This window comes from Dacryopinax primogenitus (assembly GCF_000292625.1).
Source record: "Dacryopinax primogenitus strain DJM-731 SS1 chromosome Unknown DACRYscaffold_23, whole genome shotgun sequence".
Taxonomy (NCBI): Eukaryota; Fungi; Basidiomycota; class Dacrymycetes; order Dacrymycetales; family Dacrymycetaceae; genus Dacryopinax; species Dacryopinax primogenitus.
This window is the reverse complement of record NW_024467220.1, coordinates 590,238-613,994: the sequence shown is the minus strand read 5'-3', so window position 1 is coordinate 613,994 and position 23,757 is coordinate 590,238. Positions and strand designations below refer to the sequence as shown.

General features: G+C 53.9%; 11 protein-coding genes across 11 annotated transcripts; 7 read left to right on the top strand and 4 right to left on the bottom strand.

Annotated features, from left to right (window-relative positions):
* Positions 1–116: 116 nt before the first annotated feature.
* On the top strand, positions 117–1,167 carry DACRYDRAFT_85030 (lipoyltransferase; the record flags this gene model as incomplete). Its single annotated transcript, XM_040776712.1, has 2 exons — positions 117–437; positions 526–1,167. 2 exons carry the CDS (start codon positions 117–119, stop codon positions 1,000–1,002), a joined length of 798 nt encoding a protein of 265 aa, XP_040624355.1. The 3' UTR covers positions 1,003–1,167.
* A 370-nt stretch (positions 1,168–1,537) lies between these two features.
* Positions 1,538–2,132, bottom strand: DACRYDRAFT_25186 (ribosomal protein S14). The gene is made up of 4 exons (XM_040774050.1): positions 2,096–2,132; positions 1,982–2,043; positions 1,817–1,916; positions 1,538–1,697 (listed from the first exon to the last, which is right to left on the bottom strand). Exons 2-4 carry the CDS (start codon positions 2,041–2,043, stop codon positions 1,689–1,691), a joined length of 171 nt encoding a protein of 56 aa, XP_040624354.1. The 5' UTR covers positions 2,096–2,132; the 3' UTR covers positions 1,538–1,688.
* Positions 2,133–2,300: 168 nt separating this feature from the next.
* On the top strand, positions 2,301–3,700 carry DACRYDRAFT_119537 (uncharacterized protein; the record flags this gene model as incomplete). Its single annotated transcript, XM_040770814.1, has 2 exons — positions 2,301–2,986; positions 3,034–3,700. The coding sequence occupies 2 exons, from the start codon at positions 2,301–2,303 to the stop codon at positions 3,698–3,700; spliced, it is 1,353 nt and encodes a 450-aa protein (XP_040624353.1).
* A 500-nt stretch (positions 3,701–4,200) lies between these two features.
* Positions 4,201–5,298, top strand: DACRYDRAFT_111989 (Clavaminate synthase-like protein; the record flags this gene model as incomplete). Its single annotated transcript, XM_040769323.1, has 2 exons — positions 4,201–4,557; positions 4,609–5,298. The coding sequence occupies 2 exons, from the start codon at positions 4,201–4,203 to the stop codon at positions 5,296–5,298; spliced, it is 1,047 nt and encodes a 348-aa protein (XP_040624352.1).
* Positions 5,299–5,411: 113 nt separating this feature from the next.
* DACRYDRAFT_111988 (uncharacterized protein) lies at positions 5,412–6,239 on the bottom strand (the record flags this gene model as incomplete). The annotated part of the gene is made up of 3 exons (XM_040769322.1): positions 5,412–5,639; positions 5,685–5,819; positions 5,865–6,239. 3 exons carry the CDS (start codon positions 6,237–6,239, stop codon positions 5,412–5,414), a joined length of 738 nt encoding a protein of 245 aa, XP_040624351.1.
* Positions 6,240–6,364: 125 nt separating this feature from the next.
* Positions 6,365–7,845, bottom strand: DACRYDRAFT_102497 (WD40 repeat-like protein; the record flags this gene model as incomplete). The annotated part of the gene is made up of 3 exons (XM_040767638.1): positions 6,365–6,625; positions 6,717–7,054; positions 7,105–7,845. 3 exons carry the CDS (start codon positions 7,843–7,845, stop codon positions 6,436–6,438), a joined length of 1,269 nt encoding a protein of 422 aa, XP_040624350.1. The 3' UTR covers positions 6,365–6,435.
* A 2,209-nt stretch (positions 7,846–10,054) lies between these two features.
* Positions 10,055–12,628, top strand: DACRYDRAFT_119534 (uncharacterized protein; the record flags this gene model as incomplete). The annotated part of the gene is made up of 12 exons (XM_040770813.1): positions 10,055–10,071; positions 10,125–10,194; positions 10,245–10,599; positions 10,654–10,732; positions 10,785–10,968; positions 11,019–11,085; positions 11,135–11,290; positions 11,339–11,619; positions 11,666–12,062; positions 12,109–12,155; positions 12,207–12,288; positions 12,343–12,628. The coding sequence occupies 12 exons, from the start codon at positions 10,055–10,057 to the stop codon at positions 12,444–12,446; spliced, it is 1,839 nt and encodes a 612-aa protein (XP_040624349.1). The 3' UTR covers positions 12,447–12,628.
* Positions 12,629–13,114: 486 nt separating this feature from the next.
* DACRYDRAFT_97231 (uncharacterized protein) lies at positions 13,115–15,702 on the top strand. The gene is made up of 9 exons (XM_040777436.1): positions 13,115–13,173; positions 13,224–13,377; positions 13,426–13,774; positions 13,831–13,936; positions 13,986–14,236; positions 14,287–14,726; positions 14,776–15,172; positions 15,221–15,267; positions 15,318–15,702. The coding sequence occupies exons 1-9, from the start codon at positions 13,136–13,138 to the stop codon at positions 15,549–15,551; spliced, it is 2,016 nt and encodes a 671-aa protein (XP_040624348.1). The 5' UTR covers positions 13,115–13,135; the 3' UTR covers positions 15,552–15,702.
* A 3,877-nt stretch (positions 15,703–19,579) lies between these two features.
* DACRYDRAFT_25182 (uncharacterized protein) lies at positions 19,580–20,681 on the top strand. Its single transcript, XM_040774049.1, has 4 exons — positions 19,580–19,641; positions 19,738–20,308; positions 20,368–20,428; positions 20,480–20,681. Exons 2-4 carry the CDS (start codon positions 20,050–20,052, stop codon positions 20,490–20,492), a joined length of 333 nt encoding a protein of 110 aa, XP_040624347.1. The 5' UTR covers positions 19,580–19,641; positions 19,738–20,049; the 3' UTR covers positions 20,493–20,681.
* A 163-nt stretch (positions 20,682–20,844) lies between these two features.
* On the top strand, positions 20,845–21,012 carry DACRYDRAFT_38767 (uncharacterized protein; the record flags this gene model as incomplete). The annotated part of the gene is made up of 1 exon (XM_040774448.1): positions 20,845–21,012. A coding segment is annotated over one exon (168 nt), but the record flags the coding sequence as incomplete, so codon positions are not given.
* Positions 21,013–21,189: 177 nt separating this feature from the next.
* Positions 21,190–22,445, bottom strand: DACRYDRAFT_25181 (uncharacterized protein). The gene is made up of 4 exons (XM_040774048.1): positions 22,361–22,445; positions 22,139–22,288; positions 21,846–22,088; positions 21,190–21,788 (listed from the first exon to the last, which is right to left on the bottom strand). The coding sequence occupies exons 1-4, from the start codon at positions 22,388–22,390 to the stop codon at positions 21,216–21,218; spliced, it is 996 nt and encodes a 331-aa protein (XP_040624345.1). The 5' UTR covers positions 22,391–22,445; the 3' UTR covers positions 21,190–21,215.
* Positions 22,446–23,757: the final 1,312 nt, after the last annotated feature.

Genomic DNA, 23,757 nt, shown 5'->3' with positions numbered 1-23,757 from the left:
TAGCTGCGACCGACAGGGACGGTCAGCGTCGGGTCTAAGCGTCGGCGTTTAGGCTGGACCCTTATGAGTAATGCCCACACTGGCACTCCTCGACATTGTCACCAACGTTCACTGAAATGCCCCTCCCACCAGTATTATACCACATCTTCCCACTTCCCATACCTTACCTCCCCACTCTCGCACTCCAGAACAGCATCCACCACCTCCAGCTCAACCTGCGCAAGTCTACCCAGGACAACCCAGACATCCTCCTGCTGCTACAGCACACACCGGTCTATACCGCCGGAAGGCGAGAAGTAGAGGTCAAGGAGCTTGAAGCGGCACGACTGAAATCTGCTGGTGCGGACTGGGTAAAGAGCGATCGGGGTGGGCTGACGACGTTTCACGGCCCAGGGCAGGTCGTAGGCTACCCGTTGTGGGATATCGGTCGGATAGGGGTACGCTCTTCCTCCGCCTACTGCTTCTTCTCCTTCTCCTTCTCCTTCTTCTGCTTCTGCTACTGTGCATACTGAGTCAGGGGACTAGATGTCAGCAAGATGCTACGTGAACAACGTCGAGTCCTCCCTACGTGACTACCTCCAGCAAACCTTCTCTCTCCGAACCCTAGACCCCTCCCCCTCCCCAGGCCTCTTCACCACTCCAGAACGGAAGATTGCCTCCCTAGGCATCTCCGTCCGTCACCGGCTGACAGCACACGGGTTCTCGTTAAACGTACTGCATGAGCCTGTACGGTGGTTTGACCAGGTTGTAGCGTGCGGGCTAGAGGGCGTAGGAGCGACGAGTGTGCAGGATGAGCTGCCTAGCGCTGGCCTGGGGGAAGGGGGGATGACAGGGGTGGCGGAGGGGATAGCAACTGCGTTTGGCGGGAGGTTTGGGAGAAGCATGCAGCGGCTTGATTTGGATGTGCTGGGCGGGCTGGAGGGGGGGACGAAGGTCCGGCAGGAGTTGGAGCTGCTGGAGAGGGAGGGGAGGAGGGAGTGGTTGAGGGAGCCTTTGGTTTGATGACTGTGTCTGTTTGGGTGCTCCTGGGATGTGCGCTGCGGTTAGCTGGACGTGGAACACCTGGGATGAGGGCGGTTAGTTGGCAGTCTTGAATTCCTCTGCGAGTAGAGGAGTCGTTGTTTAATCAACCGGCTGCTGGTGTACTGTATATACGCCAAACAAAAGAAGCGAGCCTGTCTAATCCGCGATTCTAGCAAGAGCACAATCACTCCCCAGACCAGTACTCACACGACCACAACAACCCCACACAAAATAACCCTGCATGGCCTCAATTGTGGAACAAACTTACAGACCCGGTCGAACACCGGGGGCTCAGGTCGGATAGGACTCTCCTCGACCTGAGCTGAATGCTCATGCTCGTCCGTGTCCCGATGGTAGTCTCAAGAGGGCGGAGATACTTATTCCAGGGAGATGTCATTCGAAAGGTAGTTGGGCATGGGGGTGGGAGCCAAAAGATCATGAGCTCGAATTCGCCCAGTCCTCTCCTCAGAGACATTACCGTGCACCAGCTCGCACAGCGCAGAAGCCGTCAGACGCGAAACGAAATGGAAATGCATGCCATGACATATAGAGCACACGACTCTGACTCGGCTCTATAGCTAGTGTGTCCCCTCCATCGACCTGTAGAGGCTCTTTTCCCCGACTGACTCCGGCTCTCGAAGGCCGCGACGGGTATGTGGATGCGTTTATCGGTTCTGTCAAAAGTTCAGCGTCCGCAGACAGAGAGGACATTGTTTAAAATGGGGGAGGGATGAGATGCAGAGCCGTACAAAGCAAGCACACCACCCCAACTCCAACCAAAGTCGAAACGCACCTTTACAAACCCGATATCCTTCGACTTCTCCCTAAAACACTGCCTGCAAATGTCCAGTCCATACTTGCGTATCAAACCTGCCTGATGGGCGCAGACGCGGCTGTTCACGCATCACGCATCCGGTGGTTAGTCCTCACTCAGGGTGTGGGTGAGAGAAGGACATACCATTGCCTGCTGCCTTTGCCGTACTTGCGAGGCCTGGAAAACCAAACGGAGTCGTGTGTCATCTACCCGCTGCTAGTCAGCAAGAGCGACTTGGAGAAGGAGAGGGATACGCACCTTTGTCGATTGATGAGTGCCAGACGGTGAGCGCGGGTGGTAGAGAGGACAGGGAAAGATAGAGCGGGAGCAAAAGAGGGTGGGCGTGGTACTGTACAGTTTTGATTTGGGCGTCGGGGTTAGAGGATAGGGTCTGGCGGGTAACGCCGATATCACGTTTGGGACAGGACGGACGACGAGGAGCATGCTTTGGACGACGAGGACGATGCTGAAGACGACGAGGACGACGAGTATGCTGACGATTGCCCTGAACACGCTCTTGCAACCAGGATGCCGCCGTCTCGCCCGGTCGATAACTACCGTCCGACCTCCCCCTCGCGGTCCACGCGCGCATCTCCGTTCCCCAGGCTTCGTCTCCCCATCACCCTCCCCATCCTTCCCAGCATCCCCTCCCCAGCCCAAACGCCGTCCCCGTTTCTCGCGAAACACCCCCCCTCCCCTTCCCTCCAGCCGCCGCTCTCTCCTCGGGCGTGACCCCCGCTCGATCCTAGTAACATTCCGCTCCATCTGGCCGAACGTGACTGTCTTCCCCCTCTGGGGCCCTGGACTCCCTGACACCGACTCGGGCCTGCCCTTCTCCCTCGACTTGCATAAGCCGCAACGGGTGGGCGAGTCTGGGTACCTTATGCGCGGAGTGCTCGACGCGGGGTCGTACAAGATTCGCGCGTTTGTCAAGGCTGCGGATACCAGGGCGGGGGATGCAGTTGGGCTGGCGCATAAGGCTGCGCTGGAGCGGGAGGCGGAGGTGTATGAGAGACTGAAGAGGGAGGACGAGACGCTCTGGGGGAACGTGGTGCCCTACCCTTATGGGCTTTACGCGGGAGAGGGGTTCATGTTGTTCATCATGTCCTATATCGGGCAGCCCCTTTCCCATCTGCAGAAGAGCCAAGAGTACGTCCGTATTTCATGAGGGAAATATGGTGGCTCATGTTTCACAGGGAGAGCGTGAGACTGCTTGTGGAGAAACTGCATGCGTGGGATGTGGTCCATGGGGATGTGAGGCCGCATCATGTGATACAGGAAAAGAAGGGACCGGTGAGGCTTGTGGATTTGCATAAGGCGAAGGGGCATGGGGAGGTTCTTGTGGGTGAGGAGAAGGACACTGCGAGTGTGGAAGAGGGAAGGAAGGAGATACAGGAGATGCAGGGCGAGCCTACGGGGGGGGATACCCTTATCACCACTACCCCGAACTCAGATTCAACCCCAGCCACGGAAAACGCATCTCCCAACCAGCCCAATCCTACCCCTCTTCCGCCAGCACCAGATTCGACGCCCGCTCCACCCTCAAAATCCTGCCCCGGCCCTCTCTGTCCCGAACTACAGGACCTCGGCCCCCACCTGCGAAAGCGCGACCTCACCCCCCTCCCCGGTCGGGCCGCCAAACACCAAAAGAAGGTCAAGCTAGACAAAGAGGAGAAGGTGCGGCTCAACGCTGCCAAGGCGGAGAAGAAAGCGCGGGACGAGGAGGAGTCTAGGATCGCCCGGCTTGAGTGGGCGATGGAGAAGGAACGGAGGGCGCTGGTTAGGACGTTCAGGGTGAAGAAGAACGGGGAGGGAGAGGTGTGGGAGCCGAGTTGGGGTGATCGGGTGAATTCACGTTCTTGAGAGGAGTACTACACCCAGATTGTCTCGTTATTGGAAACTGATTCGTATCTTCAAGTCTCTGACGCCAACTCCCCAACGTGAACTTCGTGAGCGCTAAAGACCCTAACCTGGACGGCCGAGATGAGCGCCCGGTCGGACTGACAGTCCGGCCCCGCATTTCCCACTCGGCACTCCGCATCGGCAGCCAAAGAAGGAACTCCCGCCGACATTCCACTCCAGACCATTACCATTCGTTCAGACGTGTCCATTTGAGTGGGCCTGTGGAGGGCCGACCGGATCCCCTCTCACTCTAAGGGATGCATATGGGGAATTACCCCCCTACCCTCTGGCGGCATGTTGAGTGGAGGTCGCACGTGACATTTTGGCCCAGGCTGACCAGCTCGTTATTGGAAACTACGCCGTGCTCCTCCACCTTTCTCTCGCTATAAGTCTCCCGTCCCCCGCACGCACAACAAGTTCTCCCCCACACGCAAAGCCCACCCCTGCTAGCACTGCTCACAATGGTAGGCACGATCCACCACACGCTGCCCTCTTTCCCCGAAGGGCTCCCCACCGCCCCGCTCGTCTCCGTAAATCTAGCCCGGCTCGAGTCCTCCGACCCCAGCGAGTCAGAAGCGTTCTACACAGCATGTAAGAACCTCGGGTTCTTCTACCTCGATTGTACAGGCTCCAAGCTGGGGGAAGAGATCGTACAAGGAGCAGAGCAGCTGCATGCGCTTCAGCAGGTGTTCTTTAACCTCCCTGCCGAGGAGAAAGAACGCTATGGACAGAGTATGGACAAGTTCTATGCTTATCGGTATACCGAACTCGATATCCGGGACCCGAATGGCGTGCCCCTCCGGACAGAGAACTACAACGTGCGTCCCCGCGGCCTTCAGCGTCCTCATCACCTAGCTAACCCCCCTTAGTTGAAGAAAGACGACGTGCTAGGAAACTGCCCCCGGCTCCCCTGCCACCCCCTAATCAGCACCAACCAACCCCTGTTCAAATCCTACGTGCTCAACTGCAGAGCCGCGATCGACCTGATGCTGCATACGCTCAACACCCACCTCCAGCTAGCCGAAGGCACACTCGCCTCCCTGCACAGGATCGACCATCTTTCGGGGGATCATGTTCGGTTTACGCAGGCGCCGCCTAGGCCTTGGGACGATAAGCGGATCTCTGCTGGCGAGCATACGGACTTTGGGAGCATTACGATCCTTTTCAATTGGCTTGGAGGCTTGCAGATCCGGAGACCGGACAACGATGAGTGGGTCTATGTCCGCCCTGTGCCTGGGAGCGCAGTCGTCAACCTCGGCGACGCACTCGTCAAGTTCACAGCATGCATCCTCCGTTCAAACATCCATCGTGTCGTCCCCGCTCCCGGGCCTCAAGCAGGGCTCATGCGCCACAGCCTGGTATACTTCTCCCGCCCGGAAAACGAGGTGATCATGAAGCGCCTCAGGGGGGGGTTGGTGGATGACCAGCCGCATAAGGAGGGAGAGGAGGAGGAGGAGGAGATCAATAGTCATGAATGGATTATGCGCAGGGCGTATGGGGACTTGAGGGGCATATATACGAGCAAGGGGTTGGAGCCGAGGGGCACGCCGGCGGCCTAACGCAGTCCATGGTTGGCGGGCTGCAGGGCGTGTGCATTCTTCGTTCTACGTTTTGATTGAGGTTGTACGAATCTAAGTAGTGTGGAGATCAATGCAGGGTTCATAGTACAGAGCTAGTCCAGTTCCTCTCCAGTGCCTACCCCCTCAAGACCAGGCATAACACTGCCTATCGCTCCCCTGAGCTCTCGTTCTCTCCCCCCTTCCCCGTCGGCGGAAAAGACAACGGGTGCCCATCTTCCCTCCAATGACTCGGTGCGTGCGCCCGGAGGGAAAAGCGCAGAGCGTAGGGAGAGCGTCCTGAGGAAAAAGAGGTATTCCCAGACCTGGGCTCTCAGACTTGTCTGCAGAACGTCAGCCCGCTCGGTGGAGTAACGAGGGGGACGTACGGGACTGACAGCGGTTTCTGACCTCATTCCTCGGTCTGCGCTGGGAGTGAGAGACTGTCGGGTTGCTTGTGTAAGTAGGGGGAGGGCGAGGAACCAGCCTATTACTAGTGCGAAGTAGCCCTGCCCCTGCTCACCCTGCCGCAGTAAGCCAGCGTACTGTTCACAAACAGTCGAACGTACCTCTACAGAAGGATAAACAGGCACCACCCTCCCAACCAGGGAGATCGTCTCCCCCACCCCCTCTCTCCCTCTTCTCAACCCCCATCTCACTCTGCCCACTCTCTCCCTCCACACCCCTGCGTAGGCGAGCCGTTCCCTCCTTCTCAGTTCCGGATATCGGGCGGTGACGACTCCTAGCTGGCTAGCGAGCAGGAGGAGGAGGGAGAGGGCGAACGTTAGGTCTGCTTGGGGGGATGTGGGGGTGTGAGTGGGGGATTGGGATTGGGGTTGAGCGGGTGGGGGTGGGGGGTAGGTAGCGGTTGGCTGGGGTAGGGGGAGGAGGACAACACTCTCTGAGAGAGAGTCTTCTGGTTGATCGCTGGTGTGTGTGGACATTGAGTGAGTGGGATGAGATTAAGGAATGGGTTATGTTACAAGTGAAATAGAAGTTTGTCTGTGTTGAGTTGAACAATTGTCGTCAGTACAGACAGGAGACGCGACGCGTTCAATGTATTCACGCGTTGGACATTATAAATTGGACACCAACCGCCAAGGACATCAATTATAACAACACACAACACACAACAACCCCTCAACTCTCATACCCATCCTCTCCCTCATCCTCTTCCTCCTCCTCATCACCAGGCGTAGCCCACACACTCCCCATCGCCCGCCACACACCCGTAAAACTCGCTTTCCACAGGCGGATACGCCCGTCGTCCCCAGCGCTGGAGAGGATCGTTCCCGTAGGGTTGAACTGTACGCGTCCGACTGGTCTGCCTCTATCACGAGGGTTAGCAGGGTCAGGGGGAATAGGGGGAATAAGGGGAATAGGGAGCGGGAGAGAACGGGAGGGGGAGAACGTGTACACACCCATGTTCCTCAAATTCCCCAACAAGCTCCGCTTTCCAGCTATCTTCCTCCTGAACCCCTTCCTTCCCGGGTACGACCTTCCATAGATACACGCACCCGGCTTCGCTCCCCGCCGCCAGGAGATGGAAGCTCTTCCCACACGCCGGGGCCCAGGCTACGCTCGTCAGCGGCGTACGGGGGGGCTCTTCTACTGCTGCTGGGAGGGGGAGGGGGGAGTGCGAGTGATCTGCTTTCCTTCGCGGTAGGGGGGCGGGGAGGGGTACAGGCGTAGGAGGCGTGGGGGGGACGAGCGTCGTTAGAGTTACTGGCCTCGCAGGGCCGCCGGGGAACTGCATAATCTGTTCCTGGGATCAGCACTGTCATCCCTGGTAGTCAATGCACAACGTACCTTGACACACCCCTGGTTCGCACAACACACAGCCAGAACATCACCCCACCATCTCTCGGCACACCAAGCCAGCGCCCACCCAGCGTCCGTCTCCCACCCACCCGTCGCCGCCTGCCTCTCCCCTCCCACTCCCACTCCCCCCAGCCTGCCCTCTCTCACCCCCTCCCCTCCCGCACCAACCACCCCCTCGCCAAACAACCCCATCATCCCCAGCTCCTCCCTCGTTTCCCACACTTCCAAACTAGGCAAATCAAGACATTCCCAAATCCTCACACATCCATCCGCTCCCACACCTGCCAACTTCAGCCCCAGAGCCTCAGGCGCCCATTCCAGACTCCTGATACTCGCTCCCTGATCCGTAAAAACCTTCCTCTCGACCCAGCGCGAACGTTGCCCCGCTCCGCGGGAAGGGACATCTTCGAATATCTTCACTGTACGGTCGAACGCTGCTGTGGCTAGTAAAGGCCCGAAAGCGGGGTGGGCGAACGATACCCGCGTAAGGGGAGCGTCGTGTGCCTTGAACTCGTCTTCCAATTCCCAGCCTCCGGAGCTGCCCCCCGCTGTGCCTGCACCTGTGCCTATGCCTGGGGCTGCGGAGACGGAAGGCTCTGCGGAAAGAGAGAAGATGCGCACACGGTGGTCGGCGCTGGCTACGGCTAGGGAAGTGCCGTAGTAGTTGTAGGATAGGTCGGTGATTATATCTTGGAAGAGGGAGGTGGGGAGGAGAGCGGATTGGAGCATTGTTGGATTGTGAGCTGTGGAAGAGAGAGAAGAGAGGCAACGAGGGAATGAATGAATGTGTGGACGCTTCGGTGGCGGTGCAGCCTTTGATCATTATTTTATGAATATCTACACACATCAACAGTGCGAATTCAACATATGAATTCCTGTATTCCACACCCTCTCACACCTCCCCTTCAACCGGGTTCGGGTTGGGCGAATGCAGCAAGCCCAACCCCAGTCCAAACAAAGGCGACAACTCTGACAGTGCATGGCTAACACCGAACGACGCATCAGCTTGCAGCTCGTGCCCGTCTGCTTATACAATGCGGTGGGGGAGATGTTTACTTGCGAGGACCAAAAGAAGTATATAGTGTGTTGGCAAGTGGAACAGAATCCACAGCATGCCGCGTCTTCGACCCATGCGAGCTTCAGTATCGAACCCGTGGAACAACTGCCAGATGCAGAAGATTACCACAAGTCCGCAGAAGGATTGAAGGTCTGCAGTACATGAGTGTGCCTCCTGTATGCGACAAAAGAGCACACATCCGCTGTTCGTGAATCCGAAGCCGATGACGTCGCTGAGGGATTCCACTAACCCTATAATTCCCTAGTAGTATTCTCAGTAGCATTCATCCATAATACCGGTGCAAGAATCCAGTTACATCTGCCAAGATCACAAGCGTAAGAGCGCCATAGCGTTCCGTAATCGCATACGGAGCAGGGATATAAGAAGAGAAGTTTGGCAGCGATCCGGTGACAAGATATTCCATCGCCAAGCCGAGATAGCAGAGTTCCAGTTTGACTTCCTTTGGCTTATCGTTGATATCGCAGAGTATCACCAACCAACCATAGTCTATAGATCCATTAGAAGGCGCTGGAGGGTACCGTACAATAGCCATACAGTGCCGAAAAGGACCTGACAACCGCGGGGATGAGAAGGATCAACAGCCGCTTATATCCCCGAGTGATTTATGCCGCTGCTCGGCTTAGATCAAGCAGATTAAGAGACAATTAGTGTACCCACTGTGAAGATACTGCACAGCCAGTAACATCCTGCTTCGCGCATAGACGATCGAAATGCTCTTAAACGCAATCCATCCTTCGGATTGGGTTGTTTGAGCTTCGGGACTGGCCATTCGGTCACGAGATAACGGGTTCCCAGGATCAAAGTCCCTCGAGGCAATACCTATGAAGGCAAAATTCCCAAGTTGAAGGAAACGGAATAGCCGATGAAGCCAGTCGTTTGCCTGGGATCGGACGTCGTATAGGACCTGATCTGTCCAGACCCACCCTGGACAGATGAGCATCCATACCATCGTTGATATATGCGCATATAGATGTTGCTTACATATAATGACAAAGTACGAGAAGAATAGACACCAGGGATGAGATCGCATGATTTGTCGAGAAGACAGCCAAGACAGCCAACTGGTCCGGTCTGGAGACGCGTTGTCTTCCGCTCCACTCACGATCACCAGATCGCATAGCAACTCAAGGCATGACCTGGCTCGTTGGTGTTCGGTAATCCAGAGCTCTTCTTTACTCCAGTCATGATAGCCTGCCTTTGCCTCTCGTAGGAAGACCTATCCAGTCTCTTCATGCAGAGCAACCAGGCGAGGCCTGATCAACAAAGAGAGCAACTGAGGACGGGTGCGGCTCGTTTTCGCCAGCGATCTTTCAAAGGGTATGAGTGAGGTCCGTTAGTAGAGGACATCGTTGTGGTTCATTAAATCTGCGGAAGACACTGTGATGGTGGTGGTTGAACGAGGGATCGTCGTTCGAAGACGACTTCTTACAATACACAGCCACCTTATCATACTTCTCTGACCCATCACAGATAATGATGAACGCTCCAACGACGCCTTCTCTCCTCAAAGCAGTCAGTGTCTCTACTTCAGACACATCAGCTCGGATACCGAGCTATTCCGACACCATCTCTGGTTTGAGACAAATACACCCTGAGGTCTAGCCATCTTGAGCGACATAATGCCAAGACACTGTGTTCAGCCATCTGCGAGGAACGGGCGTAGCTCAGCGCTTGATCTTGAACTATCGTGGATATGGAGGAGAAAATGATGAACAGTAATGCTGCAAGGTGCGCAATGTTGAGCAAAGGGGTACAAGAAGGTCCTGACTGGTGCACAGCGAGAACGAGCAAGATCGAGAAATCGAGGAGAGGGGATATCGCTCACGGATCATTCCGTTGTTAATCAAACATAGTCTCACGATGCCAGTAGACTCCAAGTGCGTAAATGCGGACTCTTACCGGGTAGATCCAAGGCTGAGCGTCTCCACAGAGAACAGCGATGGCTAACCAAGGCGCAGCGGGCACCCCAGTGGCTGGATCTCCTGTATGACTTGGTGATCGTAAGCAAAGGAGTTCCAGGATTCTGATCACAGTACTGAACTATGCTCAGATTGCGGTTCTGACCGTATTCACCGTCAATCATGAGATCACTGGCGGTCCATCGACCCTCGTATACTTCTCATATTTCGTCATCATTTGGTGGGTCTGGGCCTCGCAAGTGCTATACGACGTGCGGTTCGAGGCAAACGACTGGGTCCACCGCCTGTTCAAGTTCTGCCAGCTAGGAACGTTTGCTTTCCTTGGTGTGACGGCGCAGAGCTTCGACCCATCGAATGTACTTCCACCCGAGTCGGCTGTGGAATCATCTGAAGCCGCACAGCAGTCGTTGGGCGCGTCAGCTTGGACGGGAGTTGCAACCTCATACGCTGCTGGACGACTCTTCTTGATCCTCGAATATGTACTCGGTGCGGTGGATCATATCGAATATGATTGCCTTTAACATCTAACACGTTGCTTAGTTCTCATCACAACACGGCATTACAAGCGACATCTGCCTTCTTTGCTGGTGCCGCCGATTGTTGCATTCATTTCCGGAGTGTAAGCGCCCCATCGGCAATCCAAGATGTCACTTACTGACTTGTTACGTCAGTCTATGGGCCATCAGTGCGTCCATGACAGGGAACGCGGCTGCCAAAGTTGCTTGCGCCTACAGTGGCCTTGGGCTCGAGGTGGAAGCGACATTGATGCTTCCTCTAATGCCCCAATACATGAGGGCTCCGCCCGAAATGATCAGTGAACGCTTTGGTGCATTATCACTCATCATCATTGGTGAAGTAGACCTTCTACAACCACACTCAGACTTGCAGGTGCTCATGCTATCAAGGGAATCATCGGCATCATCCGATCTTTCAGTGCGGTCATGGCCGGGTTTGGGTTCAGTAGTGTGGCTTGTGCGTTTCAGATGTTCCCTGTCCTTTCCTTGTTCTAACTCGCTGACAGATGGGCAATGTTTCTGTGCCCTGGTTATTATCACCTCCCTCTGGTACTTTTTGTTCGACGGGTTCAATGTGGAGATTAGGATGGGGCGAAAGCGCGGGCTGCTATGGATCATCTTCCACTTCCCCCTGCACTTCAGTATTCTGCTGGTTCTCATCGGTTAGGCAAGCGCCTTTCTCACAGTTCGCTTCCTCATCCATTTCCCAGGAATGCGAAACACTGCCACGTTCGGCAATATCACCCACGCTCTGGACATTGTCAACCAGAACATGTTATCCCTTTTTGCCGACATCGACGAGAACAATTTCAACCATACGTCCGCCGGTCTACAGTACATGTCCATTCAACTTGGGAAGCTCTCAATCACTCCATCATGGCCAGAAGAGATCCGGAATATCCTCGACGAGGCCTCCAATCCCAATAGCACCCAAGACCCTGTTGTTGATGTTATCCAGTACCAGGTGCAGATTTACATCGGTATTGCAGCTGTAAGTTTGTTTTCCCCCCCAACACCAGATCGCTCAACGAGGACAGTACTACGATGTCCAACTATCAGATGACGTCTTGCACTCGGCAGAAGTGATCAACTCCCTTAATGGAACTCGGAATCCCGATTCAAGCACTTGGAATGCCACATATGACGAATATGTCGCTTTGGGCAACGAGTTCGATCAGGAGTACCAAACTGATCTGGGCAACGGCGTCCTTTTCTTTCTACCAAGCGCAGGAGGCTTCTTGTTTGTCCTTTCTATCCTTCACCTCCTCAGAAGCCTCCCCCTCGGCGGCTACATGTGGGCGTCATGGACTTCTCGGCTTGTTGGTGGAATTGGACTGGGGCTTCTAGGGCTTCTCGACCTGGGTGACAAGACGCTAAATGAGGACATGACCTCGCCTATATTTGTCTATCGACTGCAACAACGAAACTGGATGCGTGAGTGCTAGTGCCGTTGTGTTGCCGACGGGCTAACATCGTGCAGTGCCAGTCGTCGCAATCGTATACGCTGTGCTTATCATCTTCGACTCGGTAAGGTGCCTCATTGTACTAATCTTGGTCAAATTATTGATGAGCGCACAGCTATTAATGGTTCTGGCCGACCGTCAAGCTCGCCATCGGCGGGGGCCGGTTATCCCACATACAGACCAAGCGGGACCTCGAGGTACGATACTTGCCGCGTATTCACCAGGCCAAGCTGATCCAGATCTATTAACAGGCGCAAATAGCTCCGTTGAGGCCCGAGGTCCGGAATGCTCGGCACCACATGAAGAGACAGTGCTTCCAGGGTCTGGCACTCGAGTAAAGAGTGACTACTCTTGAATTACCTTGGAAACATGTTTCCTCAAGTCTACACATCGGCCCATCGTTGTAAAAATAGAGCTCGTAACGAGTGTCTTCTCTGACTACGCTTTCCAGTGTGTTAATTCCCAACGACTGCGGAGGGGAAGACGAATTCCAAGAGAAGCAACGTTGCTGACTCAGTTTTTATTCATATCTCGGCGATAAATTAGTGCCCAAATTTAGCAAGAGGTTTCCCAGGGATCCGACTTTGTTTTTAATTCAATTTATGAGAATTTTACATATTAATGACGACAACAAATACCGTACTTAGGGCGGAAGCAGCCGATGAGGAGACCCTGCCCGACTCCGCGTTTCACTCATTTCTATGCGCACTGCTATTTCCCCTTTCGAGGGGCTCATCCGCAACGTCGCTGTGCACACGATCACTCCGATTGGGCCAATGCTGAGCTTCACATGAAGCGCTTTGACCTTGAGTCTGTGTTTTGTGAAACATGAAAAGGACAGCCACTGGTGGTTTTGAGCGGCTCCTGGACCTATCACGTTACGGACTCGGGCAGTTGATGGATCTGGGCGGAGACCAAGCGGTGGTTGCGGGTGATGGTCTCGAATACACGAGGTCTGAGACAGCTATATAAGGCCTCGTTACCCCTTCAACGACTGTACACATCCCCGTTCTTGTATACCCCCCCATCTTCAGGTTAGTCACGATGATACAGGAAAGGTCCTACCATGAAAGAAATGCAGAGTGAGTCAGTTTCATCTGTCTTCCTGACTGACGCTGAATGTTGTGTTTAGGGAGGAGGAAGGCCGTGGTTGGAACTCGCGTTTGCTGCAGTTCGCCATCAAGCTAAAGGAGAGACCACCCAATGAGGAAACCCACGAGCAGTATTGGTTAGACAAGGAGGAGCGTGCTCCGGACTGGCTAGAGCTGTTCTACGATTTAGTTATCGTACGCTTCCCCCACTCGTTCTCGTCGCTGCATCTGATCAGCGAATAGGTTGCCGTCCTTTCCGTCTTTTCCACCGCTCACGAAGTCTCAAGCCCACACTCTGTTCTCGTCTACTTTTCCTATTTCGTTATCATTTGGTGGGTATGGGCTTCCCAGACGATGTACGATGTCCACTTCCAAGCGAATGACTGGCTCCACCGCATCTTCAAGTGCTTGCAGCTCGCGTCATTCATATTTGTCGGTGCGGGGAGTGCGAACTTTACGCCATTCTCAGTCCTACCAAGTGACGGGCTCGATGACGCGAGTATCCTTATGGATTCACAAGCTACGAGCTGGAAGGGCGTCGCCATTGCCTACGCTGCAGGGCGTTTCATCCTCGTCTTGCAATACATGCTTGGTACGTTGCGTTGTTTGGTTCTAAATCCTGGTTGTGATTGTTTACCGTGACATCAGTGGCCGTTCGCGTCATTTTCCCAAAGCTTGGTGCAGAGGTATATGGCGAGCGGCGTCACATGTCTTGGGTCCTTGCTCCTGCCTGTATCTACCTGGTCTCAGGCGTGTATGCACGTTCTCCTGATCAAGTTGCGCCAAATACTGACATATCGCAGTTTCTGGCTCATTTCTGCTCTCCTCACGACGAATGCAGGAGCTAAAGTTGCCCTCGCTTATTTCACCCTTGCTGTGGAGTTCCTGTCTGCCATGGTCATGCCCCTCGGGCCCGGTTACATGAAGCCCCCTGCGGCAATGATCAGCGAACGTTTCGGTGCCCTTACCTTGATCATCCTCGGTGAAGGTATCATCGGTATTGTGCGGAGCTTCAGCTTTGTGATCTCCGGTTTCGGATTCAGCAGCGATCAATGTGAGCACAAGGATGTTTTTTGTATGCCTACGATGCTCATGGCCTTTCAGATCTGCAGTGCGTCTGCGCCCTGATCGTCCTCTTTGCGTCATGGCATTTCTTGTTCCACGGTTTCCCGGCTGAGCGTCCCCTGAAGCGGAAAAGCGGAGCCTTGTGGCTCATCCTCCATCTTCCTCTTCACTTTGTGATGCTCCTGCTCCTTTCGGGCATGAGGAACGCGACTATCTACGGTAATATCGGCGACTCCTTCGCCAACGTCGTCGGTAATCTGCAAACGGTTGTATCTGCGCTCGCCACGACGGGATCACTCGACTCTGTCCCGGACGCGAACCAATACCTGGCTATCAACCTTGGGAAGATCAACGTCGCGACTCCTTATGCGGCTGAGATCACCCTGTTGAACTCGAGTATCAATGACCCTACCACTTTTGGTGACCCGCAACTCGAGACTGTCGTCTACTTTGCGCAGATCATGGTGGCTATCACAGACGTGTGTACTTCCTCCCTGGCTCCCGAAACCCGTTCTAATCGCTTTACAGTCCTTCCAGATCGAGCTGAGTGACGAAGTCAAGAGCCTCGCAGTCCAAGTGCTCAACTTCAACACGACTTTCGACCCGAACGATGAACAACGGAACGAGACTCTTGCGGAGTACCAAGAGCAGTTCTTCGACTTCGGCTCAGCGTACGTGACTGACCTGGCCCAGGGCACGCTGTTTTTCGTCCCCTGCGCGGGCGGGCTGGTCATCCTCGCTTCCCTGCTCGTGCTTCTCCGCGCCGCGCCATTAGGCAAGTGGATGTGGATTGGCTGGGGGATCCAGGTCACGTTCGCGACTGCGTTGTGCTTCCTGGGCTTCCTCGACGTGGGGAACCAGGACATAGATGTGAACAGCGACTACGAGTTGGCGGCATACCAGTTGTTGGATGCGAGTTGGATGTGTGAGTACAATTTTCCTTATTCCTTTTTCCTGTCTGACTCCCGCTTAGTACCAGTAGTAGCGATCGTCTTCGCCATTCTGATCCTGATCGAATATGTACGTCCCCTCCCTCGCAGCATCCAATCCCCATGCTAACCCACTTGCAGCTCGCGCTCGTACTAGCAAAACACACCGACATGAGGCGTCGGGCCTCCCTCGGCTCCCCCCCTTCGTCAGAAGGGTTCATGCACCAGCACGGGAAAGAAGTGGAGCCGAAGCCTACGCCTTCTGCTGCTTCTCTCGAGCAGGGCATTGTCGGCTCTCAGGAAATGCGGGACGGACAGGTGCAGGGGCAGGGAGTGCAGGTACAAAGCCGCTCTACCTCCAATATGACTGATTAGACGAGAAACAAGGAGAGGGAGGTGTAGATGGGGAGCGGGCCTGGATCTAGCGGTTCGGCTTGGGAAAATGACTTTAACGTTCTGTGTATAATAGCTCTCCTCTCTATGATGTGATGTGATATCATTTGTCGATGGCTAGGTTGACGAAATTATTATTTACGCATGTTCTCGTAGTATGGGTGGGTGTGAGACCCTGTTATATGTCACACTGGGCAGAGTGCTGTAGCTGTGTCAACCCAGGTACAGGAGAATAGGGATTGGGGCCATTGGCTCACTAGCTATAGGAGGTGCGTTGCCAGCTGTAACAACGTGCCGGGTAATGTAGGGATGGCACCGGACTCTGAGGACCGCGGTCCTGCCGATGCAGTCCAGGACCAACACTTTTGGAAAATCCGGTTCAGTCCTGAACTGCGAAGGACCGGTCCGTCCCACGCAGCCACCATTTCGCCATGCAATAGTTTGACTATTTTTGCGTTGCAGGGATGGTGACCGGGTGTTGAAAGGAGGAATTTCCGGTGGGGCCTCTGCGGAGACTTTCTACAATGCCCCTCTGGAGGCAATTGCCCTTCCTCACGTCATCTTTGTAGGAAACTCATAAATGAGAGAGTTTAGGGGTCTTCCAATAATATTTACATACGGTGTTATCAAGAAATGAAAATATATACTCCTAAATAGAGGCATTATTTAAGGGTCATAATAACAGCAATGTACCAAAATGACTGAGAGGGATTTTGCTCTTTGATTATCCAATTTTTTCCATACTATAACATCCAATACTTGTGGGACCCCAGAACAATTGAATTATGATTTTCTTTCTCACTGCCACAATGACGATGCGAGTTAGGGCAATTGTCGGAGGGGCATTGTAGGAAGATTGTCTCCGCAGAGGAGGCACCGGAGCTGTTTTAAGTGCATGATGAATCTCCGTGTGCTTCCTCCTTGAAGCGCATTTAGTGGACCGGACTGGACCGGGACCGACGACCGTCCATCCCTAGCCGGTATGTGTGCTGTGTCCAATACGAGATTGCGATTACTACGAGCCCATCCACCTGAGAACTGGCAGTGTACCTACAGAGACTGCCAGGTCTTATAATTCATGACATCAATGATGCGGTGTTGTGACTGTGGCTGTGGATTCTCTAGGGGAAGCCCGACACATGTTTCGTTCTCTGGGGCCAGAAGGTTTCGTGATTTCAATACACAGCAAAAACTAGATACAGAGGATATATATATATATATATGAAGTTGGGGTGCCATTGATATCTGAAGCATCGCCAAGTCTTCGATGATAGAGGAACTAGAGTGATCGCCCAGGCTACCCCTCAGGTCTTATTTCATGTTATGGAACAGAGCACCGAGCCGGACTTGACCATTCTCCTTTCTCCACCCTATAGCGCTGGTCGGTGAGTCTGCTCGCTGCCTTTGTACCACGTATTCCCCTGAACGTCGCTATTTGACATTGCAGCTAGACAATAACTGCACACAACCCTACACAAACGCAACCCACCCACAGCCACCACTACGCTAATCTCTTCAACGTGACTCTATTCATGAACCGCTACTTCTTCCTATACCTGTCCTTGTCGTCCACGATCCTTGTGGCTCTTGCTGCCCCCCTCGCCTTGTTGCAGGATGATTCCCTGTCCAAGCGCGCAATTCCAGCAAGTAGTGACGAAGGCTCGCTCTTGTCCTACCGGTCTTTTGCAGATGAGCAGGAGTTTCCCACGTTGTTCTTTCGCGAGCCTCTGCCAATGGTGAGTGACCAGCGATGGATGTGGCGACTGTTGCTGCGAATCACTGAGCGCAAGCTGGGTTTTCTCACAGGAGGTTGATGATCCACCACCCCATCCCAACCCTCTAAAAAGGGTTCGGGAGTCGGACACACCTGTCCCTAAGAAGAAGCCTCGGTGGGGGTCAAAGGATGAGCCTCCCAGCGACCCACTGAAGATGACTGGACACGTACCCCCTAGTGTCGCTGCGCTACGTACCAAGCAGTTGGCCGACCGAAGGGTTGAAACCACAGCCACAGTCGCCATCAACACACAAGCAGCCCCATCATGATCTCACGATGGCTTAGAAGACCTGGGAGTTTTCTATAGGTCGGTACACTGCCAGTTCTGCCCTCAGGGTGGGATGTGCTGTCTGCTTGTGGTAGTAATGGCAATAGTGTTTCAATGGCGCGGCGCGGAGAAGCACGAGCAGGAAAGCGAGGATGACCAGCCCGCCCGCGCGGGGAAGGAAGAACAGCGTGTCCTGACCCAGGTCGGTTACATACGCAGAGCCGAACTCGAAGCACTAGGTTCTTGGTACTCCGTAAGAGTCTCGTTCTGTTGTTCTTCGTTCGGGTCGAAAGTCGTGTTGAAGTTGAGCACTTGGACTGCGAGGCTCTTGACTTCGTCACTCACACACCTCCTCTCCAACCCCATTCCGCCCCAAACTCCAACACGCACGCACAGAGTCCGCTCTCCAGGAACTGGAGTATCATCTCGCACAGGAGAGAGCAGAGGCGAGACACGAGCTCGAGGAGGAGAGGGAGCATGAGCGGCCTGAGCCTAGAGGGTTCGAAACCCGGTTGTTGGACTGGATCATCCATCTGGGAAAACCCGAATGGAACGAGAAAGGGTATGCCAATGTCCCACATCCCACTGCCCCTCGCTGCTTATGTAGTAACCCAGCGACCGCGTCTGGCTTGAAGAAGAAAAACGCGCCCCAGAATGGCTGGAACTGTTCTACGACCTCGTCATCGTCGCTGTGCTCTCCGTATTCTCCGAGACGCACGAAGTGAGCATAGGGCGGTCCGTCGCCGTCTACTTCTTGTTCTTCATAATCATGTGGTGGGTCTGGGCCTCTCAGACACTGTATGACGTCCAATTCCAAGCGAACGACTGGCTGCATCGGCTCTTTAAAGGCGCGCAACTGGCGGCGTTCCCGTTCATTGGTGCGTGTGCGGCACAGTACGACCCGTGGAACGTCACTTGGAGCCCAGAGGTCAGCCAGGAAGCAGCAGTGATAAACGCAAAGGCGAACAGTTTCAGAGGGGTAGCGATCTCCTACGCTGTAGGAAGAGGTCTACTTGTCATCCAGTACGCGTTTGGTGAGTCCCCGGGCAATCAACATGCAGAGTACCATGCTCACGCGGTATACTCGCGCGTGTGTAGTCTGTGTCCGCCTGCTGATCCCGATTAAGAACCAGAATTTGAGAGCGTACAAAGGCCATCTTTCGCTCGCCCTGGTCCCCGCTCTCGTGCACCGTGTTTCTGGCGCGTACGTCCCCTGTTCCCTCCTTCCCACGTTCCACGCTAATCCCCGCCCCCCGCATACAGACTATGGGTCATCGCCGCCCTGCTAACAAATTCCGAGCCCGCCAAGCTCGCCCTCGCCTACTCCGGCCTCCTCCTCGAGTTCCTCTCCGTGCTCATCCAGCCCCTCCTCCCGGGGTACATCATCCCACCCGCAGAGATGATCAGCGAGCGCTTTGGCGCGCTGACGTTGATCATCCTTGGGGAGGGCATTATTGGCCTGATCAGGAGCTTTAGCTTTGTCATTTCGGGATTCGGGTTCACAGAGACTGCCTGTACGCCTATGCCCTTCCTGGCCGCTCGAGCTGCGCGCTGATGCAACTGATGCGCGTGCACTGGCAGACCTCCAGTGCTTCTGCGCACTAGTGATCGTCTTCTCCGCTTGGCATTTCCTATTCCACGGATTCTGGGCTCAAACATTCAGGCTCAAGCGCCGTTCTGGAGCATTATGGCTCACCCTCCACCTCCCTCTGCATTTCACGATCCTCCTCTTGTTTGCCGGCATACGCAGCGCGACCGTCTATGGGAATATGGTGGATGCGATGCAGCAAGTGCAAACAACCCTAACACCCATTATCAGTGCGCTCCAAACGGGAGACCTGGGCTTGCAGGGCGTGCAAGATCAGAACGAATGGATGACGATGCAGCTTGGGAAACTGGATATGCCTACTCCTTGGGAGGCACAAGTGGGAATATGGACACGGGAGGTCGGGAATCGGTCGGTGCCGGCCACGGATTTGACGATTGCGAGTTATGGATATGTGGCTGAGATCTGGTTGGCGATCGCTAACGTATGTACTCCTCTCCACTAACCTCCAACCCCCATGCCAGTTCCGTTTCCGTTTCACCAAAGATCCTCCCGCCTAACCCGCTGACCCCGCTTCCAGTCCTTCCAAGTCGAACTCTCAGACACGCTCATAAAGGAGACTCAAGCCATAGCGAACCTCAATGACAGCTGGATCCCTAGTCCCCTGAGCCGGATCGCCCTCGAGCAGGAGGACGAAACGCTCTATGAGGCGTTCATCTCCGATCTGGGAGTGGAGATCGCCCAGGGGGTGTTGTTCTTTTTCCCAGCTTCGGTGAGCTCCCTATGGCTCCTTCTCCATCGCCGCTAACCCTGCAACGTAACGGAACGGGGCGCTCTCCTCACCCTCTCCGCCCTCCAGATCCTGCTCCGCGCCGCCCCTCTAGGGCTATACATGTGGCTCGCCTGGTTCCTCCAGCTCTCGGCTGGCGTCGTCCTCTGCCTACTGGGATTCTTGGGCGTGGGGAACCAGTTCCAGAACCCGGCTCAGGAGGAGACGTTGTTGGTTTATAAGCTTTTGCATCTGAGTTGGTTGAGTGCGTCCTGTTTTTTGCCTTGTACTTTTTCCCTTTGGGGGTTTGCGCTTTTGCGCTTTCGCGCTTTGGGATTGGGGATTGGTGAGCTGATGGGAGGACAGGATACTGAGCGAATACGTGAGTTTCCCTTCCCTTGGCATGATATTATCACACAGGCTACTAACCGGGGTAAACAGTGGTTCCTGAGGATCGCGAAATGGACGGCGCAGCATACGGGCCAGACACCACCTCGTTCGCGTGAGTGTTTTCCTGCGTCTTGCTTTTGTAGGCGTGGCTGATCCGGGGTAGCGAGGGTGGCTGAAGAGGGGCGGGTGCCGAAGGAAATTCGGGAAAAGGGGGAGCAGGCGGAGTGAGAGTAATGAACTGGACGACATCACATTATCCTCAGCATCCTTATCATCATTTATCATCAGCATCTCTCTGCATGCGATTTCCCTTCTATTGAGGGTTGTTACCCCTTTCTACGATGAGAGCAGTTTGTAGTACCTTTATTTGTGATCCCCTTTTTTACCGTTAGGTAGCTGTAATAATCCATTTTTAGTCTTTGCCTGATCAAGCGCTCTCCGTTCAAGGCGAACTCATGAACGGCGATAAGCTGTCCATATCGCCGATACGCGTGTCAGATACTTCGTCACACAGAGATCTACCACAACCGTGAAAGGATCCTCAGGGAGCAGTGGGTCAAGGTCTCCGAACTGCTAATCGTCTGCGAGGAGCTCTCCAAATGCCAAGAGACAGAGGGTGTCAACGCCCTGAGCGAGTGCACGTGGTTGGCGAAGAAATACACAGATATGATAAAGAGCAGAGAACACAGGGTGCGTTTTGTTCAATTATGTGTCGAGGTTATGGACCTGATGCAGGTCAAGGGGTGGAAGAAAATTGCTCCGATGCCTAAAATGTGGTGATGTAGCCTGCCCGAATGGAAATCTGTAATCCTTTTTTCGCTTCTTGCCCAAACAATGTGTTCGAGATGAGCCCCTTGTCCATTAATGATACAGTCTTATCCGCTTGACTTTTGAACCGTCTATTCCTGCGCCCTGGCCTCTGACAATCCAAGGTTATTCATCCCGCACATATCCAGCCAGACAATCCCATGGTCACTCGTTCTGACGTTCTTGCGTCCATATCCCGTTCCCATCACCCTTCCCTCTCCCTTCTCTCCAATCAACTGGCAATCCACCAGTGCATAATCCACCCTGGCAGCATCGCTTCCCACCGGTTTCCCTTTCGCAAACCAGCTGTATGCTTTCTGGCTCCCGTAAAAAGCACGATATACGTCCACAACCTTGGCCTGGGGAATGAACACCTCGTTAAACTGTTTCCTTGCCAATGCGTGCGGATATTGCATACGCAAACATGGATAACAGTCCACCTTTGCGAGGGAGATATTGAAGTCTCCTATGAGCACCAGCCTCAGCCCGAGTGCCCGCATTTTCTTGATTTCCTCGAGCAAGAGCATGTTAAATTCTCTCTTTCGCTCGTTCCTGGTCTTCTGTGGCAGCAGTTTGGCTAGTAGATCCCCCTCCATACGTGGATCCACCCAAGGGAAGTCACTCCCATTCAAAGCGTAGACGTTGACCAGCTCCCAGCCGTCGAACTCCAGTATATGCACTTGTCCTTCCGCGTCCCAGTCCACCGTTCACTCCCGGTGCACCCATTTCACCCACAGATGAGCAACGAGTGTGCACACGCCGTACCTCCGCTGTCTACAGCGGGAGACGTTCAGCACCCAATAAGCAGTGTATGTCAGTCCTCCATCTTCTCGCCTCTCCATCTCCCCGTCCCGATCTAAAGGAGAGACCCCATTCGCAGCCGTGCACATGGCCATCATCCAGTCCTTGTCTGACGGTCTCGCTCGAACTTCCTGCAGGCAGATGAACTCCGGCCAATCCCATTCCTTGAGCAACGTGCAAGGTTGTTCTCCGGAATTCGCCTTGGGGGTTGTACAAGATAACTGGACATGCCTGCGGACGATACAGTGTGATGGAGGTCGAGGAACGGAACAGGTGTCTCGACATTCCAAGAAATGACGCATGTTATATCCTCGCCATCCCGCTTGGATTTGCTGTTCGTCGTTGGTGTGCGTACAAGTCGTGTCTCCGAACTGGGATTCAGTCATTGTCGTTTCGCCGGGGGTATCTCCGCTTCTGTCTCTTGCTCCGGAGTCACTTCGCTAATCGCTAGGTTCCGTTTTGACATGGTCGCTATCTTGGGTAGGAATGGCCAGCTCAAGCCAGAGAGAGAAGAGGGTTTCTGGTAGAAGAACAGATGTGTACTCTACAAAGACGAAGCGGCCATACCAAGTCATTTACGTCATTACACTGCCACTAACAAGATTGATTGATGAATGTCATCAATGAAAAACACCCTGAACATTAATATTATCTTCCACCATACTGATACAATAACCAATGCCCTGGCAGAAGACTTTCACTTTGGGAAGGAGAGGAAAGGGGTACACAAATCTTGCAGTGCACTTATGCTCTGGTGTTCACTGAGTTGAGCAGATGCCACCTCATCACTCAGGAGGTTGAGCAACACCTCTCTGAAGGGCTGAAGGACACCCCAGTGCATCTCTATCATATCTACACTTGAATGGCTTGTACTCATGAAGTGCTAGATTGGACTATGTCATTTGTTCATGTGAGTCAGTTGTGGGTCCACTGGCATTGGCATTGATTCACAAGAGGTTAGCCAGCACATGAGCTGTGCATTGACCATTAATGAGAACTATGATCCTGATGTATGAAAAGGTATGTCCCATCTTCCATTTCCAACCCCGGACAGCTATGGAGCTGATTGGTGTGCACAGACATGGATATGGCACTAGACAACATCATCCCTGAATCCCTTGCTGTCAGGGCACCAGCTCATTGGTTGGTCAAGAGACATGACTAAGCCTTTATGACATGGAAGTAGCTGGTATACCTTGGCATGTGCTGGAACCTGCTGGAAGGATTGGATGGTCAGGTGACCTGCTGTGCATGGCTGTGCATGACCTCATATGACCTCATCCTTGGTCATATGACCTGATCACCTGACTAGGCTGAGTAAGCAAGATGTTCTAGCAGGTTCCACCACAGAGGTATAAATATAAGGCCTACTCTGCCTGGGACTGTCTCTTCAGACTTGGTCTCTTAGGATCATCCACAGATACCTATACTGTAGATAGGTCTTAGTCATCAGGTCTACTCCACTTCCTTGTTGCCTGCTTAGACTCTTGGCACTCTTAGGTGAGCAGACTTAGTCAGCCTGTGTTGCCCTAACAGAAGACCAAGTCTCCAAGTGACAACCTCTGCTTCACCACTCCACCTCTACTCTTACCTGCCTTTACTCTTACCACACACACCCAACACCTGCCTTATTCCATATCCACCATTATGGAACAAGCAGAAGAATTCCCTGATCCCATTTCTATTCTTCAAGCACAGGGTCCTAGAGCTGACTCAGCAGCTCCAACAGCTTATGACAGCTTCCTGGGAGTAATCAGCCTACAGCCCCTGTGTCTAATCTCCAACCCATAGTAACTATGACACCACTACCTATGGTGACAATAGTCATGGAAA